Here is a 21,645-nt window from a genome sequence, read left to right on the forward strand (position 1 = left end):
AATCCCGAATCTCGAGAATTCAAAATTCCATCATTTCGGGAAATTCCGATTCTCGAGATTGACATTTTTCGGGAAATACCCAACTCTAATTGTGCACCCCTGAAATGTTCTACGGGTTTTTTAAAATCATATTTGGCATTCGTTAACCTGGTCAATGTGACAAAATGTTAATTTCCACGTCCACATTCAACCTTAGCATTTTTTGCGTGGATTAGTTGTTACCTAATCTTTTAATGTGTAATGTTCATGGGCTGAATAAAAACATTGATTGAAAAAACGACATGAGGCATGGAGATAGAACCTACAACCGATGACGCAATATAACGCATTTTAGATTCAACAAATGCCGACAAACCATCTCACTTTCAGTGGATCAGAAGATAAACATATAGGATTGGGTATAGAAAGACTGATGGCTTGATACTTAGTAATTGACTGCGGAGGAAGAGCTGGAGGTCGGACAGAATTGAGGCCATAGATAATAGCGTTTGCTTGAGGCGGCCAAGACCTACCCCGGACTGTAGCACCACAGAATAAGAAGACACAGTTTGGTATTCGCGGTGATTGTTATCAGTAACTATGTTAAAATAATGTATAGTTGCGACAAAAAGTATAAATATTGTTTTTCACATATTTTGGTAATAAATTTTGTAAAATATAATTGAAAATGTGTGCTTAATTATGGACACCTTGCTATTTGTAATATTAGTGACAAAACAATATTATCATCATCATTATAGCCCTACCTCCCCTGGCGGGTCTGACCTCCTGTCTATCTCTAAAAATTTCCTCCATCCTGGACGATCCAGCGCCGAAACTCTCCAGTTGGTTTGACCGAGCATTTTTAAATCTCTCGTGGTGCAGTCCTGCCATCTCAATTTTGACGGTCCAGGTCTTCTCTTGCCGTCGAGGCTTGCGTACATAGTCCGCCTTGCTGGTATATCCTCCCGCATTATAATTATGCACGTGGCCGATCCATCGCAGTCACTGCTTTTTCATATGCCACGTGATCTTTTTTATACGTAATTTATTAAAAATAATAGTAGGCATGAATCGACAACCATAGGGTCATGGTGTGTAAAACTCCCACCTCCGCTCCCGTTATGTATATGCAGCCACCAACCATAGGTTCAGTGTAAGTGTCATTGATCCGTACAAATTACGACGACACAGACGCACATTAATGATCCTAATAATTGTGAATGTTAAACCACGCGCACTTGTTATGTTAATTTACTTGTTATATAAATTATTATGGCTATTTTCGAAATGAAGCACTTCATAACATTTTTTTATATTTTATAAAATAATACCTAACTTACATTTTTTAAAACGCAACAGGAAACGGCCACATATATCCGGACCCATTGATTAAATAAATACCCCGGATGTCTCTATTTCTATTCTTGCTCTGGGATAATTCGCATTTGAATTATGAATGAAACAAAATTAATACTACCAAGATTATTATTTTTCAGATAAATAATGTATTTACACTTTTTTCTTCATTGAATTTAAACATAATACTTTTTTGATTATTTTACATGCTTATCCACGAAACTATATTCCTTTTAGTGGTGGCCTCTATCTTTGTGTTTCATGATGACGTCGTCAATTTCTTTTTTCAAATCTTTTAGTTCGTGTGATACATTCTCTTTGATGTCATGAGCAGATTGTTTGATAGCCATAGAAATATCTTCTTCTGTTGAGTCACTTTGTTCACTTGAATGTGGTGGACCAGGTGGACGAGGCGGGGGTAGACCAGGGAATGGAGGTTGAACCCATGGGGGACCAGGGGGTAGACCAGGGAACGGAGGACCAACCTCCGGTGGACCAGGAGGCGGGGGTGGACCAGGGAATGGAGGTCGAACCCATGGGTAACCAGGGAACAGAGGACCAACCTCTGGTGGACCAGGAGGTGGTGGTTGACGAGGTAGTCCATTAATTGCCACTACAGCAACCTACAAATGATCAAACAAAAGAACGTATTAAAACACAAGTTAATGCATAATAATATTAATTATTAAAAACTTTTTCGACACAAAAATACACTGAATTATCGTTAATATTGTGACATAGTATCTAACAAATAAATGCAATCTCGTAATTGACCTTTACCCATAGACACTCGCTTGTAACCATGCTCAAATAAATTTAACACCTGGCAACATTGTTATAAATTCCGACATTCGACTTATCTCTGTAATGTTTTTCATAAGATTTTCAGTAGTTTGAACCCCGGCATTATTTTTAATATGCATTTGATCCAGTGCAAGTACATAATCTGTATGGACGAATCTGTCAATATAATTTTGTGGACATCATGCTCACCGTATTTTTTATTTAGTAATTTATGTTAATATCTTTACAATAAATGAGCGTAGCTAACTCGTGTTCAAATCCATTAAAAAAACTTCAAACATAAAGCACGAATGGTTGAAAAAAAATTCATTTTTTAAATAATATAAAATAAAAAAAAATACACTTACAAACATCACCAAAATCACCGCAAGACGCATTTTAGAATTACTTGAGACTACTAGAGAGATCGTGGTCAGACAAGATCTGAATATTTTTCGTTTTCTGTGCTATATTTATAATAGCATACCCTGCTGACACAATTTTTATCAGTAAATTCTGCAAACATATAAAACATGTATTAGTTTAGTGAGACTTTTGTATAAGTCTATTTACATTAAGATATATCAGTCTACTTCCGTTAACACGTTATCGGCTGGATTTTTTATTCACTACGTACCTACGATATCATAAAGGAATTAGTTTCTTTTGATCTTAATAAACCTTAATAGCCTTGCAGAAAATCATAAATACGTTGTACAAGTTGGTGAAAATATTATAAATTTAATGTTCAAATAAGAGTTTTATTACACACTATTTATCTTTGGTATATATTATAGTATATGGTTAATACCTATTTATCTATCTAATGCGTGGACCGTGGAAGCCATGGAACATGCATATTCTTGAAGCCAATGTTCGTTTACCTGTTATGCCTGCGCTGGATCTTCAGTTTTTTTGATCACGTACCGCAGGTAGGATGACAACCAGGAAAAAAGTGATATTAAGCTGAATAGTACAAGAAAAAGCCATATAGATGTCGCGAGTGGAGAACTACAAGGTTCTAATTGTTTGTCCTTGACGAAACAAAAGTAACAATGTGGCAGCTTAGAATACTACTTCATTGTTGAGTTTGATTTTTCAAGGACGAACACTTAGAACCTTGTAGTATTAGGCTCGCGATGTGTCAAATCAAGATTCCCATTCGCAAATTTGCATGAAAAAGGGTTTGCGTCTTTGTTGCACGATCAAATAAACATAACACACACGTTTCATTACATTTCTTACGTTACGTTACATTTCTCTCAGCCGGCTCTCACACAAAACTCGTCTCTTGTGCCGAACAAACCTTCCGAAAACTGAGATCCAGTGTTGCTTGTGAATACCGCGCACCTAGCTACCTAGATACCTAGCGACAGTGTCCCGTAGCCTTCGAAACGTATAGAGATACTTGAATGCGGTAATCGGTGAGCTGGTATAGGAAAGACCAATTCGTAGTTGTTTGTATGTGACTTCGACCCGTCGACTCGGAGCCCGAGAAGGATGCAACTGGTCGACTGCAACAGCCAGATGTTTTTTTCAAACGAAGCAGTCGCATTCGACCAATCTGCGGAGCTCCATTTGGCAACGTGTGTTTTTGTTATTTGTGTTAAATAACGATGACGTCACATCGACGTATTCGACACGTTCTAAGGCGAGAAGAGTTTTGATGTGAGAGGCAGTTGTGCGCTGCACTACTTAGTAACGTAAATGCATTTCACTTACACGATTATTTAGCAATACCGATGAAACTCACGTAAAATAGGTACACCAGTTTTGTCGAAATTAATACCTACATTATCTATATTGGTATCAAAATCGACGTCTTATTTAGCTATGAATATTATGAATATAAATAAAACAAAATATTGCTTTGCTTATGATTTTATTGTTGGCTAAATAGTATTATCGAGTGAATCGATAAGAACATTGACAGGTAAAACTACCTGACTTGCCGGTATTGATTGGGCAATCAATACCGGCAAGTTTTCCAGTCGATAGTAGTAGTATCTACTAACAAACGATGCAGAAGAGTTGTTTGAATCTTTGCTTACTTGACTGCATCAAAAGTTTTTCGAAAAAGTTAATAGATGGCTGAACATATTAGATTAATTACGGCCCGGAAAAAAAACCGGAAATTTCCGGGTCCGGTATGATAAGGGTTTTAAGAGGGTGAACAATACGATCCACGGCCAGTTTCGGGACTGGCATCATGACTTATCGTATAATTATATTATGACCTCAGGTAGACGACTCACAACAAAACTGCGTCTCTCATATTATCCATACAAAACTGAGGTGTGCACGCGGTGTCATTGAAGTAAGTACCTACCAAGTTAAGGAGGTGAAGAGTGGGAGCCACGATCACTTCCGAGCTTGGCTTGATAACTTTTCGTACTTAGTTAATATCATCTCAAATATACCAATAATCCCAACCTTTCATAGCATCCGGATCATAAAATTAATCATTGTCATCGGATTAAAAATGTACCAATAATATAAATAAAAATTCCATGAGAATATCATATGATTCCATTGTGAAATCTAAGGCCCTATCTCTCTCTCCACATGGCGCGTATCTCGCCGCGAGTACATGTGGACACCTCAATGAGGTCACATGTACCTCGAACGCACGCAACAGTCGTCACGGCGCGAGTGTATGTGGACGGCTCAATGAGATCACCTGGAATGCGCGCCAAAACGCGCCATGTGGCCAAAGTCTAACATTTCGAGTATTGCGATGACACATTTAATTATTTAATCGTTAGATATTCTTATTTCGAAAAAATTCACTCAAGAAATTTTCTCTGCCCGCAAACCACCCACACGTGTAAAAACTCTATCACTCAATTATAAACTTATTTTTTGTTTTTTTGTCTGTGCAAATAACATTGTTGAAAAGAATTACGTATTATTTTCAACGAGATTTCTCGGAATAAAACGTGACAGTACAGTGTTTTCACGTTTTATGAGTTATTATCACATTGCATATCTACCACATAACGGTTTATTTCAACTACTTCTAGGCAGGCGCGCACACAAAAAATTTAATGGGGGCGGATCCATGTAGAAACAATTTTAAAATATATAGATACCTATTATAGTATTTTTAAAATAAAGTGTTACTTGGGTTTTTTATCAGCGTGTTGACTAATTTTTTGATACCTAGATTTATTTTTAAAATCAGTAAAAAAAAACTAATTTAATTACACAATTGATGAAACTTGCAGCTTACATACTAAGTAGATACATTGCTGATACCAATTTAATATAATTTCATATAAGTAGATCTCGTAAGATCCGAAGTGAAGATAAATCATCTCGAAAATAACGCAATTGAAACAATAAGTAAGTAAACTGGTCAGGTAACAGCGGTGGAGTGGTGAATTGATGTGCGGGTAGAAATTCACGCGCCTACACCCAACCGTTATCAACCACGCAGAATAGGTCCAAAATAATCATAATGGAATTGAAGCACGAGGAAGTAAAGTCAGATGGCAGCTGTCAAGTGGTGAGATGTATTATTGCGAGTAGAAAGGGCGTGCGATTAGATTCAACTGTGATTGATCTTCTTGTTTGAAAAAAAAAAACAATTCGAATTAGTCTATTTCTTCTTTCTGTCTGTGTACTTTTTTTTATTTCCGCACTTCATGGCGACGAAGTTGTGAACTAGCAATAGTTAATAATATTATATTGTGATTAATTAATGTATTTGTAAAGGGGGGAAGGGGATTATATAAACTTAATTTTTATTACAATATCTGCTTACATAGTTTCCTATGACAACAAACCAAAACGCCTAAAGAAGTATAACTTCAAAAATATTTTTAATACAGTCAGTACATGCGTAATATGTGTATTGTTCTATTCACCTAAAGAATTTCTAATGTTGTTTTCCGTTTTTAGTTTTAGTTCTAGAACATCCTAGCTCCAAAACAATATATCTCCCCATCACCCCTGCTCTTGCGTGCGCACCTGACTCAAGGTATATTGTTTTCAATAACGTATTTTGTTCATCACATGTGCATTAGACAAATGTACTTTGAAACGTGACAATACGAATCGTTCGCAATGCGGAAGTTTTATATTATTTCCAATTACCTATATAGAAAACAACATTTTTCTATACGTATATTGCGAAAATGTCTTCACAAAGGGGACAGTCGATTTTTCCAGAAAAACATTCGAATACAGATAACATAATGACGTGTACACAGAAACAGTGTAATCACATGAAAACACACGTCTTATCACTGTAGATAACATATTTTAACATCATTAAATATTTGCCAAGATGAATAATAAGTACCTAAGTGTCTGTTTTGCTTGCATTTGAAGTTATTTTTTCCATTTCATTATTTTAAGTCTCGACGTCATCAAATAATCCACCTGCTCACCATATTTCTGCTACAGGTCTGCTTCATTCTTATAATGGCATGTATTATAATATATTCTATTTAGTGAGAATATCAGAGGAGCAATTATTATAAATGACACGTTGTCTTGTTCGACGGGGTTCTTTTTTAACACCACAGAAGGTCCAATTACAAAAAGTAATAAAGGTGAAACGGTGATGTAGTAGTAGTGAAACAACGAATTAATCACAACAACGCACAGGCCTTGAAATAGGCATTGTGACTTGGTTACATGTAAATTGTACGTAAAACATTTCACTGTCTTACAGTTCGCCGTGAGTTTTCTTATCGGAAAGAGATAGTCGTATACTATAGGTCTCCAGTTGTATTAGATTCAATATGAAAATTAATTCAATTTGCATAGCTGATTTTGACAAAATTCATGAATTCAATAATGAAAACCCAACCTAACTTAACAAATAATCCAGTACTTATATCGACTATTTTCGATTTTTTTTACTGATGGCTTTCTGTAAAGTATAAACCGACAAGAACCGTGTTTTATTTAGATATGAATTTTATGTCAGTACTATACGACCCAAAGAGGTTGGACGGTCTTTAATATACGGTCATATATTTCCGATACAAAATTTCACGGTGAAGTGTGATACGGCAAACTGCATACTTACGTACAAATTTCCGGACACGTTGTGACTTATGTGACGTCGTCTGGAATCATACCAAGACGTGCGGAGAACGAATAATGTCCAACTTACCACGTACCAAGAAAGAACTAAGTAGAACATCCGAAAAGTTGAAAATTATATAGGTAGTGTAAACTGAGGACTTCAGGTCAATTTATTATAACACAGCAGACGGTCGCGCGAGATTTCTTAGATAGGGTGGGTTTGATGACGTATGTATTAAAAAAACTCCATTTACCACGAGGACATTTTTGAAGTTATACTTCTTTTGGAACGTTTGGGAAAACAGATCAGAGTATATTTTTAGCGTGTGACGAAGTTGCGCGCGCCGATGTAACACATAATTTATTATTACGCATAGTGTCATTTAGTTAGTCGTTCAATACAACCAAGTAGAGAGCACGTGTTGTAAACATAACCAATATTGTGTCATAATAAATATATATGTTTATAAACAGATTTCTGGAGACTAACACTCTACACTGTTAATTTATATTCATAAAACTTGATTTATATTGAAATGTATATATATTTTTCATTGTAAAGATTGTGTATCAAGATTTGAGACTAAGTATATTTTTGTAAGTATTATTTATAAATAAAATTATAAGTATCAATTGATAAATAAATTTTGTGAATGTTGAGTTGGTAAATATTTTGAATGCATCATGGTCACTTCTGAATCGATTATAACCACTGTATGGCAAATATGAGTTTTGGTCCAATACAATAATTAAATTACAATTATCATGTACTATATGAGACACCGGTGAATCGCGTATGTTTTCATCAACCTAATCCACTGTAATATTAATAGACTCAAGTAACGGCTTATTTTGTTTTATTAACCAAAGAAGTATAACTTCTAACGCGCGTACATAATTACACATACCGATTTATTTTTTTAAATTAATACAGTTACATTTGGGTACAATATTATACACGGTTACATGAGGATAATATATTTTCGTACAATAAAATACCTAGACTGTTTTCAATAAGCGCCGACAACTTTGAAAATAATGAAAGTCACGCAGGAAATGAATAATTTTCACAAATGAGCGACCACTCTGTCAAATGATAGATTTTCACTGTGGAAAAATAGTTCTCACTTGCCAACTAATTACCCTTAACACCCGAAAATTAAAAGGTGTATCTAAGGATTGCATTACCGGCAGTCAATTTTTTATCGATACCTAAATACCGATTTAAAAAATCAAAAATACCGGTATTTTCGGTATTAAGATAGCACTCACGTATATGTTTTTGAATTTTTTTGTTAATGTTATTTTTTCGTCACTTACTAAGTACTATATTGTATATTAAATTTAGTGTATAGGTTTTATGCAAATTTATGCAAATGCAAGTATATTGACTGTAACCACCAAAGTTAAATAACATTAAAACAAAATCATTATTTCGAAAAAGAAAACATTCGTGTAGTATTCTATAACTATTGATCCAAAGTTGATAGTACATCTAACAAAGTTGAATTTCAGAGAGATTTTTCTATACCTGGACCTATATTAGGTATTTGTAAAAATTATCAGTTCTAAAATATTATGATTTATACATAGCTACAAAGGTCAACATAATAAATATAGGAATGTACTTTAGGTTGCCATAAAATAATATTTTAAATAGATTTTAATAGTCATATTATTTATTGATAGGTGCTTCATTTTTTCCAAAATATATTTTGACGAATACCGATATTATATTCATTTGGTATTGCAATCCCTAGGCGTATCACTGGAAATTACATTTTGCTTTTCATAACGATCAAATTAATTATAAGAATATTTTATCTGTCAAATAACGGATACAACGGTTTTTGCTGAAGAGATGCCAAGGCGAGTATTTTGAATAGATTTACCATCTTAAACAATGGTGAATTAGATAAAAAAGAGTTTATAATTAAATTAAGTTGCCAATATGTAATTAGTAGTGATTCCGTTGGCAGGTCATGTTTCAAAGCTGTAAATCACCTAACCACCAAAAAGACCCAAGGATCGATCAATAGATCGGAAAGGAATAGTAGTAGTATACCTAAGATGAGGTAGTTGGATTGTGTGAGAAAAATACCATAATATCCGTGAGCTTAAGGCAGCGAAGAATAATTATCATTGATAAGCTTCAGAAAAGTGGCTAGGTCCTAAGATATTCATTGAATTGTAATACCCAACGATGACGATGAAGATTATACATAGAATGAGATGGAATTTCTGTCTTATTAAAACACTTCAGAGAATGCGACGAATAAATAATATTATAACAGTGCATACTTCATGTGATTAGATAATATTCTGGTAAACACAGATAATATACATTAAAATAAAATATACTTAAGGCGTATGGGTTTATTCGCAAGAATCAAATTTGACGTAAGCGCCATGAAAAATAACAATGCTCGAAGCGTAAAAAAACAAAAATTTCTTCGCTCGGCTTCTCGTGTAGTAGATACGAAATCAGAGGTTTTAAAAGTGTTGAATTAATAATATTTTTTTCCTAACAAATTTTATAAACATTTTTGAAGTCGGTAGAATAAATTATAAGAATAAAAATAGTAGACCTCTAAATAAGAACCTCATATTATTGATATGCTGAATTTGTGAAGTGACACCTTTTCTTGAACCTATCATATTTAGGTTCAAATTCAGTGCAAATATTTTTCAAAAAAAAATCTAATACTAAAAAACACGAAAGTGTAAACAAATATAATTTTATTCATTTTCATAAGCTAACATTACAAATTATAAGTTTAAAACATTCACAAGATGGCATGAAAGATTTCTGTTATTATTGCGTTTTTATTAAATTATAAAAAAATGACTCATAAAAGAAAGCAATTCAATGAATATTTGTCGAGGAACGTTTTTTTTTTAAATTTAGTACACAACAATTATGATTTAAGAAACAATTATTATAATAGCATGTATTTGACGGCAGTACGTTTTGGTCGCCGCGGAGGATTTCGGAACATTAGTGTATAGAAAATTAATAATTGGTTCCTTAATTAGTGTATTGGTTTAACGGTATGCAATGTATTAGAATAACTATTATAAATTGTTTTTTTTTTATAATTTTATTTTCTTTTCTATTGATAGCTATTAATTGATAATTGATATTATTATTTGTTAACTTGATAATTATTATATTGAGGGTTTCTTATATCCATCGACCGTGTTAGTCTGATCAACGAGTTCAGGCAATACACAATTCATATAAATCTTGTCACTTGTGATGTGAAGAGTAATATTGTTTTTATTATTCAATGAAATAGGTTCTTACCTCAATATATGTTTTACTTGAGTTAAATAATTACTAATAAATGCCTAAGGTGATTCCATTCAATTCAACTCGGCATTAAATATATTAAATTCTAAAAGTTTTGTACTATTTCATTTGAGTCGTTTTATGCGATCCTGGTTTCGCCTTTCGACATCGTCAGGATGCGCACTCCTCAAATATACACTGACAACGAAAGCAGTTAATTCTCACTTAACAATAAATTAATACAATAAAGTAAGGTAAAAACTTTATCACCTACCTATTAAGTCAAAGTGCACAATGAAAAATTTAACAAACAATTAATTATGAATAGTTGAATTGTGGCAGTATGAAAAAAAAAGATTTTACCACAAACCATCTGAAAAATACATACATCATAAAACATATACGTGATTTTGTGCCCCAAAACACTTATTTTATTATTATTTTGACGATTAGGAAAATTATGACACATGTTTCAGTGGCCATTACTATGACAGCATTCGAAAACGTATTTTACTTTATATTTTCTACAAATTTACTATTTGTGAAATAAACCACTTAAGATCGATAATAAATAGACCTTGAAAAATAATATTATTTTGTCTCTATTGATAATGCCAATAAACATACTCCTGGATACGTCCCTTTGAAAATAACAAAACATGGTGACCCAGGTACATAAAAACTGTATTAAGCCCAACCAAGTAGGTATTTATCAAAATAATTAAAGTCCACCTATATTTTATCTAAACTGCTCAAGTCCAAAATATTTTTTTTTATAAATGTTGCACCGAACGAATACCTTTAGGACTTTTTTGTAGCCATCGTGGTTATAAGATTCAATTATCTTACAATATCTCACATGCTGCAACCATTTGTATTACAAGATAATAAATAATATAATATAACTACATTTTTCTCAGTTTGACATTCACTGGTATTTTATGATGTTTGATTTGTCAACACAAATTATAACACCTGGTCTACGTTATGTGGTCTTGCCAATTTGATTGTTACTGCAATGCGAGTAAAGGTCATTTTTCTATGAGTTAAAATACTGTTCGCGACGGATAAAATTTTGGAAAAAAAAGACGTCCTCACCCGTTGAAATTCACAAGCCTACTAAGGTTAGAAATGAGAAATTAGAAAAACTATATGAATTAATCGATCAAATGGTCTCTTTTTGTTAATTTTGCAAAATAATTATATATCTAAATTGTCTGAAAATAGGATAAATACATGAAAACGTACGACGTGTTTTGGTAATATAGCGTCACTAATTGTACCGAATTTATAGGGTTTTATTTATTTTTTCATTGTTAATTATTATTTATAGTATTACGGAAATGTTATATTATAATAAAAAAATATTTTTATTGTGCAGTATATATTATTTTGTGAGAAAAAATCATTCAAAATTGGCTGATGTATACTCAGACTAAAATGGCTTTAAAATCTTTATTTTTCTGAAATTAAAAAAAGTACGTGAGTTAATCAATGAAATGTATTGTTTTACCCATTTCTTTCATACAATATATACCTGCAAAACTATTATTGAGTTCAAAAATTCACTGTGGCGTGACAGTCGTTTTGGCCAATTCCGAAAACAGGACCGACTATTTGTCATTTATTTTAAAAATTAAAGCGAATCAGAAAATTTTAATGACACAAAAAGTGTTATTTGAATATTATTTATTAGATTTTAAATAAATAAAGTGTTTATTATGTGTCAATTCGTGTTAAACGTCCTTGCCATTTCCACGATTCTGAGAAGACAGGAAAAAACGGGTCCAATGGCCTTAATACTTTTTAATAAAATATTTATGCTAATCTTACAAACACGTTATTAAGCATAAGAATAGTTTTCTTGGAAAGTAGTTGTATAACAATATATTATGTTAAACATTTTTGTCTTGACACGTCTACTAAACTTATAGGGTTGACACAACGGTAAGATTACGTGTCAAACACGACTTTCTTCACAGCGCCAAATTGAATTTATTTCTGTGTGTGTGTTTGTTTTATTTTCTTGCCATTCCATTATATTGGTATGCCAAATATAATTTTATATTTTCCATCATCTTTTTCATTATTCAAAATTAAGATTTGATTTGAATTTTGAAGTAAAAATAAAACAGCATATTTTAATTTGATATCAATGGTAAAAATATCTTGTAAATCGTAGTGCTTATTTATAAAAAAATAACACCTTCTTCTTTGGACCTCCTTTCTTTTTAAGTTATGAAAGATTATAATGTAAAGCTTTTCGACGTTTTGGGCATCTTACCTAGCGGTTGACGATTTACCATTCATTTACCATTAATATCTTACAAAAGACTAATGTTAGCAACCTCTACGATAGACAATGAATCAATTAAAATTGTTAATCACACAAAATTCAGAAATACCTAAGAAAAATACATACTTATTGAAAATATGGCGCCGGACAGGATAGGTATTCTTAAAGTTTATGAATTATTGGATAAATAAAAATATTTTAATCGTATATAAATTGAAAGGGCAATATTATTTAACACTTGTGCACTGGAACTCCACTAAAAATGCTTAGACTAAAAATTAATAAGTAAGAAATATATTCAAATTTATCTGACTTTAATAATTCTATATTGGTATTTTTTTAATCTTAAACCTCAATAAGCAAAAAGGCAAACCATCAATAGAACATTTTTTTAAATAACTAATTTCTAATAATTTTGTATATTCTTGAGGGTTTTCAAACTTATTAAGGTATTTTTATCAATTAAAATGTAATATTCTGCTTGTCTTTATTATTCTTGGAACGCGCTTGCTTTCCACCCGAGAGTTCCTGGGTTCGATTCCCAGTCAGGAGACACAATATTTATGTGTTTTTCTCAAAGCCTGGGTGTTTGTGATTGTTATATATATATATTGATATATATATATCTCAAAGACATCATCGTTAGTAATAAAATTTCCTTCCTTAAGTACGATTGAAAGAAGTAATAATATTATATTCATAAGTGTTACATATGATTATTGTGTATGAATTATAGATGGATCGGTAGCTTAACGGATAAGAGCACTCACGAATAATGTTACTTCAAATCCCACTCGGTAAAACTTTTTTTTTAATAACGTCGAGAATGTTTTGACGTTTCTAAAAAGAATGTATCTATTGATTTTTTATAAATCACATAATATAGTTGAATATAGAAGTATATGTTTCACCGTATTTTTGTATTTTAATGTGAGCTTAAGTTAGTAGGCGTTTCAGGAAAACATGCCTTTTTTCGCACAAATTTCCGTTTATCTCCATTAAGTAACAAAGTATTGGAAGGTGGTAATCTTTAGTAGGCACTTACAGTAATCCTTATTCTTTATCTACCTCTGACATTCTCACAATGTTACGTATGTCTTATACTTATATTACACACTATACAGAAAAGCTTGAAGTAGTCAAATGATAAGATATTGAAGACATTATATGGATAAAAAAAATCGGTGTATATTTTTCTAATCTTATATTAACTACACTTGTATAATGTGTACTGGATGCACACAAGGGTGGGGGATGTGTGTTTGGACCCCCCCCCCCATAAACGTTAAAATACAAATCATATAAATTCTAATGAATTCAAGCTCTGTACTATTCCATTTAAGTCGTTTCTCGCGACCCGGATTTCGCCTTTCGGCATCTTCAGGCGTCGTGTACACTCACCAAAGGCAAACACACACTGACAACGAACACTCTGTTAACTCTACCTTATATAGTAAATCAATAGAATAGAGTAGGTAAAAACTCCATTACCTACCTATCTAGTCAGAGGTTACAAAAAAAAAGAAAAATACATCAAACAAATTATGAATAGTTGAAGTGTCAGTAAAAAACCTAATTAGTAAAAACCCTATCTTATTAATAACAATACACTGGATAGCATATTATTATAATAAACCGTCATACCTAATAATAAGTCATTATTCTTTATAAACAATAAAAATGCTACACTCTATTTTATCTTTTTTTTGTAACCTCTGACTAGATAGGTAGGTAATGGAGTTTTTACCTACTCTATTGTATTGATTTACTATATAAGGTAGAGTTAAGAGTGTTCGTTGTCAGTGTGTGTTTGCCTTTTGTGACTTTACACAACGCCTGAAGATGCCGAAAAGCGAAACCCGGGTCGCGAGAAACGACTTAAATGGAATAGTACAGAGCTTGAAACCATTAGAATTTAAATTCAAATTCCATCAAGTACCTTCGGTCGAAAGTATTAATATTACAAATCATATGGTTAAAAAGAATATTATTTCATATTATTCATCAGGACTTCATGACTGACGATAGTCACCCGGATCATTTGGCTGTCGAAAAGTCTTCCGAACATGTCGACATCACGCCTCTCAGCACTCTACGACACACAAGGCCCATGCACTCATAAAATAATTATTGGTGTAACCATCTGGGGCAGCCAATATTTCATTTAATATTCCGATACGGCATATCTAAAAGACAAGACAGCGCCGATTACACAAACAAACACAATGATGCACATTTGATAAAAACTTTTGGATGCGACAGCTAGCAGTAACTCGTGGGTGGACACCCTTAGTTATATCTGCAGGCCGGGTGAATCACTCGTGGATGCGACCTTTAGCGATAACTTGTATCGTATTTATATCTGGAGGCCAGCTGTCCATCGCTAGATTCAAAGTGTGAAGTGTCTGGGTATGGATAATATACGTGGAAAAGCACGAGGGTCGGCGATTAAAGATATGTGAAGCTATAAGTACCTAGTTAGCGGGGTAAAAGTCAGTGCTAGATTTTCTTAAACGTACGAAATGCAGCGTCGTCTTAGGCTACGTTTACCATTGATGACAAGTAGAAGAATGCTGTATTTTTGTCCTCTCATATGTGACCAAAGTACCGTAGTTTTCTGATTTTGACACTGCGTGGAACTTCTCGGCATTTTCCTATTCGATTGAGAACGTCAACATTTTTCACCGGGTCAGTCCATGATGCGTCTATACAGCCACATATCGATCCAATACCTTCGCATTTAATGACGTTTTGGTCCTTTATAGTTTATAAGAATAGTATTTTTCGAGTTGATAACCTCCGCACCAACAAATATCTTGTTTATCTCAAAGTACTTATTATAAAATTATCTGAGCTCTCAAAGCCCTCACAATAAATTGTTACAATATAAACAATAGTGCGGTTATTATATTAATCAGTCTTGCATCGGAATTTCAATTAATATCTTATTAGAATATTGCATTGACGCAGTGTATAATTGGAATTAAATCAGTTTGTTATTTAAATATCGTATATTGCTAAGACTTGGACAATCTTGATTATTATTGCCTTTCAAATTTCTTTTAAATATGGCGAAAATATTTTCATGGTGCTCGTTTGCAGTGAGTCATGTTTTACACTTGAAATTTCCCCTCGAAAGTTTCTGTTATTGACGTACCTACCAGTGGCGAAGGATGAGGGTAGCCTGGATCTGACATAAATAGTGCACATAAAATTTTGTCAGTCATACATATTTGTTTTTATTGAACTAAGGCTAAAATTTACAGATGGTGTTGGTTAATTTAAAAAAAAAACAATTAAACCCTGCCTAAGCCAAACCACAATAGTTTTAATATATCTACTTACTTTGAGTGATCTGACACAATTGTGTACACTTTTTCATTCATACTTATTTGTTTTCGTTGAATTAAGAATACTTATTACACATGTTGTTGGTTAGTTTAATCTAAATTCATTAAGCTCTGCTTAAACACACCATAATAAATAAATAAATACTATTCTATTTATAAAATATCCAAAATTATGTATGATTCAATCATTTAATGGCATAATTTTAGATATTTTGTAGATATACGAGTATTTTTGGACTATTATCTATAATGGTTTGGTTGTAGCAGGGTTTAATTATTAAATTTTAAAAACTAACATTCTCTATCTACAGCTACACATTGTAGTCTTAGTTCAATGAAAACAAACACGTTTGACTGACAAAGCTTAGTGTGCACTACTGCACTATATAATATGTCGGATCTTAACAGCATACTTCCACCCTTCGCTACTGGTACCTACAAATAATGATATGTATATTTAGAAACTCCGCGGTGGATGAACGGTAATGTGTCAGCTTATAGGTACAACCATTGGTCTCACGATGGAAGAACCGCGGGTGTGGAAAATTCACGTCAATTTGTTATCTTCAATGTGTGTTTGCCCCCAGAGTATATTCCTGATAGGTAAACTAAACTTCTCGTAAAAAATAAAATGTTATAAAAACTTCCAGTGGTCAAGATCCACATTTATTATCTTAATGAAAGAACTAGATTTATTTTTATTTTTCAACGTTTTTCTTAGGTCGTATTCATATTTGTCTGGTGGTTGTTTGTCCGGTACAAATCTTGCAATCGATTTTTAACTAACTTCCCGACCAGCTAGACATTTGAAACTTTTATAATATATCAGAACACGATGCCAACTCATTTTTTTAATACATTTAGCCATCTTTAAGTAGAATTGAATTCATTTTTAGTTAATTCTGTTTTGTATGAAAAGTTATTTCGATACAATTATTGTTTACTAGGGGGTCCTAGCAACTAAATTATTAATAATATACACGTGCGTTACTATGGAAATCAATATGGAATGACATTTCATTATTCAGTATTTCTATAGCAAGTACATTTTTTTGATCGTTTAAGCTAGTCAAGTCAAGTTTATATGATTCAATAGAAAATTTAAAAACGTTGTATACCTATAAAAAGTTCTTTTTATCTAGTAATTATTTTTTTTCATTTCTGATTTCAATTTTACGGATTTTTTAATATTATATTTACCTATTTCAGATAGTTTTATGTTCCGCAATATGTATGGCATCTGGAGCATCAAGTGATTTCGTCGTTCCTGGAATACAAGTTTCTTTGAAAAACCTTCGATTTAAACGTGAAGTAGTCACATCGTGTGATGAAGAAAAACCTTCAAGGCAATGTGCTCCCGATTGCAAAAATTTACTATTCTGCGACAACACAACTATAATTGGAAAATTTCCTTGCCGTGCTGCAAAGCCAGACTGCGATATGGTTTTAAACACATGTGTGGCGAAAAGACCAGACGATCAATGCCCTGCATCAGAACAGGCAAACGATTCTTTATGTCCTGGAGAAGAAGGCTATTTCCCAGGTAATCAAAATATTATAATATATTGTAAGATTTAGGTACATGTTAGCTTTGTATTATTCCTCGTATATAGTAATTGGTACCTAGGTACGTTTAGTTATATTCAGTGTTGCCAACTGTCGTTGACAAAAACATGCCAGACGGAGTCGAAAACTAGCTATTTAGCAGGAAAAAATGCTAGATTTTGTAAAAATATACCTAATTGCAAGTTAATTTACTTATTCTACAAAGAACGAAGTCAATACCTTTGCTTTAGCGTACTATAAAAAAAATGGAAATCGGAAAAATGTCGATACGTGTAAAAACCACACATTTTAATAGAAATATAAGTATTTCAAAATTGACAACAAATACCTATATTATGCCAACGGCGATTTAGTTTCGTGTATTTATTATTATTATGTATTTACCCATAGATAATTAAAGAACATACCTTTTAGGTAAATAATTATTGTTAAATTATTATTTTATATACGCGGAGATTCGTAATAAGATTCAAAAACAATAAATAATGCATGAAATTGTTTTATCTTGTTTTATTTCTCACTAAAATAGGTACCGACCCACCTGGATTACGTATCGAATAGTCTAAATTTGATGCGCATGAAAATAAATAAACTACATATGTAGCGTTTTTGAACACATTTAAAGCTATCGGAGGCATCAGGCGGCAACGCTAGTAAAACGCCACAAGCCAGATGCGATTTTGCCAGCTAGATAGATGCCTATCGAAAAATGCTAGAGCTGGCAATAAAAACGCTAAATTGGCAACGCAGGTTATATTATTATATAGGTATTTAATTTTTGTATCGTGGGGGCCTCAAAATCAGTCAGTGCCTTGAGCCTACAAGTCCCCAAACCTACCACTGACCGTATTGCATTTTATTTTACAGATCCAACAAATTGTCGTCTTTATAATTATTGTGAGAGAAAAAAAGTTATGATATCATACACGTGCCCTGTGCTGTATGCGTTCGATATTGCGCTAGAACAGTGTCGAAGGGGAGCCCCCTGCGGAACTATTAACTGCGTGGGAAAAAGCCTAGCCCTCCACTCTACTTACTCATATCTCTATGCTTTTTGCGCTAACAACGCTATCGTGGAAGGGTCTTATTCCAAATGTCCACAGACATCCCAAGAATTCAATCTGAACGATTTTGAATGTAAAGCCAAGTGCAAGACCGAAGGAAATATTCCACATGAAACTTCGTGCACCAAGTACTACAGATGTTTGGCGACAGGTTCTTTTGGAACGCTAGAGAAAACAGAACTGTCATGCCCGCCAAATCAGAACTTCAATAAAGAAAAATTAATTTGTGATAAAACGACTACTTGTCCATAATAACTTACTGTAAATGTAGATCAAGTAAACTTCTATATAATAATCACTAATCAAAATCAGGCTTATACAGCAATTTATGCAATATGTCCAATCTTAAATTTGATTTAAAGAGTGGGCATCGAATAAATTTCATACCCAAGCATACACTGTCTTTTACGGTATTTTTTCATTATAATAAAATATCCATATGTCTGAGTTTGATTCTATATGTCATGTGGGATGTCATAAGGACATAATACAAAAAAATGAATTTCTGCTGATTCGAGCTCAACATGTTAGTAAGACCACTATCTTCATTTACATTACGAAGTTGGCATTTCATTCTCAGTGATTCCAGTCAAAGTTATGCAAATATTATTAACATTCAACTTTTCACCATTTTTGTAATTGATGAAAATCTTTAAAATAATTAAAACTTTCATGCAGGAATATTTTTACTAACTAACTAAGCTGAATAAAAATGTCTCCATTTCCTTTCTTAAATTGTGTGTAGGTATATGAATTACCTACATTATTTTTATATTGATAGTTACTTACTATATTTTATTAATAATTATTGGCCATCTTAATCGCATTATAATGCATCAAAATCTCTTTATACGTCTGGCATACATACTTACTAACGTACCTACATGTGGGTCAGGTAACACAATCTTCTTTCCTATACGGATAAACTGCATAAGCTTATTCTAGAGAGTTGCATTATTATCTTTGTGTCCTTTTTGGGTGAATGGATTTAAAAATTTTGCATGATATTGACGTTTTAGTAGTATTGAATTTTGAAAAACCTCAAATACATACATACTCGTACATTAACCAAGTGGGATTCAAACTCACATATTATTTAACTCTCCAGTACGCTACATATCCAACTTCTTGCGTATTAGTAATAATTACGCTATCGGTGGTGTTTCAAATTCCATCAAGAAATGTCAACTGAAATGCCAACTTCGTAATGTAAATGAAGATAGTCATCTTATTAACATGATGTACCGACATATAGCTCGAGTCAGTAGAAATTTATTTATTTTATTTTTTGACGTCCTTGCACTTGTTTATAATTATAAGTTTGTATCTTTACAAAAAAAAAACATTAGCACAAGCCACAGAGTCATAAACAAAACCATGTTTGTTTGTAACCAATAAAGCAAACGCAAAGGGAAAATGTTTGTCATTTTTGTACTGAGACTGGAAGGGGTTTTCCGTTTACAAAATATTTCACTGGCTTCTACAACGAAAAAAGAAACGAATTGTTTGAATAACTCATTCTATGCCTGAAACCATTTAAGGTATCTTTGTGAATTTATCCATTTGAGAAATATCTTGTATCATATCAGATGATGACTGTCATGGTATTTCGACGTTCAATAAATATTTTTGTAAATGTATCTAGCCACTAAAATCAATAGTAGGCAAAGGAATCATATCGATATATTGTTGTTTTAATAATAAAATTATTATGCGTCCATCACAAGGCACACTCAATATCTTATTAATGTTTTAACCCGTTTCATATATGCAACGATAAAGATCCGCACGATTATTTTCCGCATCGTGTCAGTGTAACATGAAAATTGCTATATAACTCGCACTGCAACCTCAGAAAATAATCGAGCGATAAAATTCGCTGCGTATGAAACAAACTTGAAAAAATATACAGAAAATTAAATAAAACCATCTTTTGTTTGCATTAATCGCACTTTATTACATACGATATGAGTTTCAATAATGATATTCTTATGGCTGCAGTTCCATGTTTGATATTATATTATATTATGTAATATGAAGGTTCAACTATGTATATAGAAACACCAATAAGTTTTGATTAAGTCAATGTAAAATAAAAATATCATCGATTGAAAACATTACACATTTATAATAATTTATTATATATTTAAATCTGTTGTATACAGTATGTATCAATACGGTATTCGTTATATTTATAAGAATAACAAATACACTTAAAATAAATATATATTCTTTTTTACAATCATTAGAGAACGTTTTTTTATTGTCATCAAATTTAGATCCCTTTGATTGGAAATATTTCAAATGAAAATATTTCATATTTTTTTTTTACCATTTTGAATGCCAATACTATTTATAATGTTCTGTGCATAATAATGCCACATAACAATTAAGTGGTCTCTTTGATTACATATTTTATTGTCTTCAATTTTATGGCATTTTATTACTCTGCTGCGGTCATGAAAAAGAAATCTTCCTATAACATTATTTTTACGTTCCAAACATTATATAATTTTTAAAATATTTATTCTTGTTACATTTTTAAAGATTCGGACCACCGCTAGATTAGAACATCTTGTCTCAGACAATTTTTGATACAAGTAGATAATAATATAGAAATTTATTTTTAAAATTTATTCCACATGCCGTACAATAACAATAAAATAATATATTATTTACAACTCTATGAAAGCTGCATTGTATTGTTTCAATATCATAATAATATTATAAAGCAATAATTATAGTAACTTCTAATTGTCATACACAGCATACTATTAAATATAATTAAATTAAATTATACCTACAACAAATTTTTTTTTACCTAACCTGAATGAAACAATAAATTATTGTCAGGATTGGTTATCATTATTAATAGGGCCGGATGCTTAGTCATACTTATCTAAATAAGTGGGTTAT

At 32.3% G+C, this 21,645-nt stretch overlaps 1 protein-coding gene across 1 annotated transcript; it reads right to left on the reverse strand.

Annotated features, from left to right (window-relative positions):
- Nucleotides 1-1,449: 1,449 nt before the first annotated feature.
- Nucleotides 1,450-2,567, reverse strand: LOC147067978 (uncharacterized). The gene is made up of 2 exons (XM_085952701.1): nt 2,490-2,567; nt 1,450-1,961 (listed from the first exon to the last, which is right to left on the reverse strand). Exons 1-2 carry the CDS (start codon nt 2,517-2,519, stop codon nt 1,572-1,574), a joined length of 420 nt encoding a protein of 139 aa, XP_085808827.1. The 5' UTR covers nt 2,520-2,567; the 3' UTR covers nt 1,450-1,571.
- Between the last annotated feature and the right edge of the window lie 19,078 nt (nt 2,568-21,645).

Source organism: Rhyacophila brunnea, unplaced genomic scaffold (assembly GCF_057557595.1).
Source record: "Rhyacophila brunnea isolate RB1 unplaced genomic scaffold, BYU_Rbru_1.0 scaffold_3, whole genome shotgun sequence".
Lineage (NCBI taxonomy): Eukaryota > Metazoa > Arthropoda > Insecta > Trichoptera > Rhyacophilidae > Rhyacophila > Rhyacophila brunnea.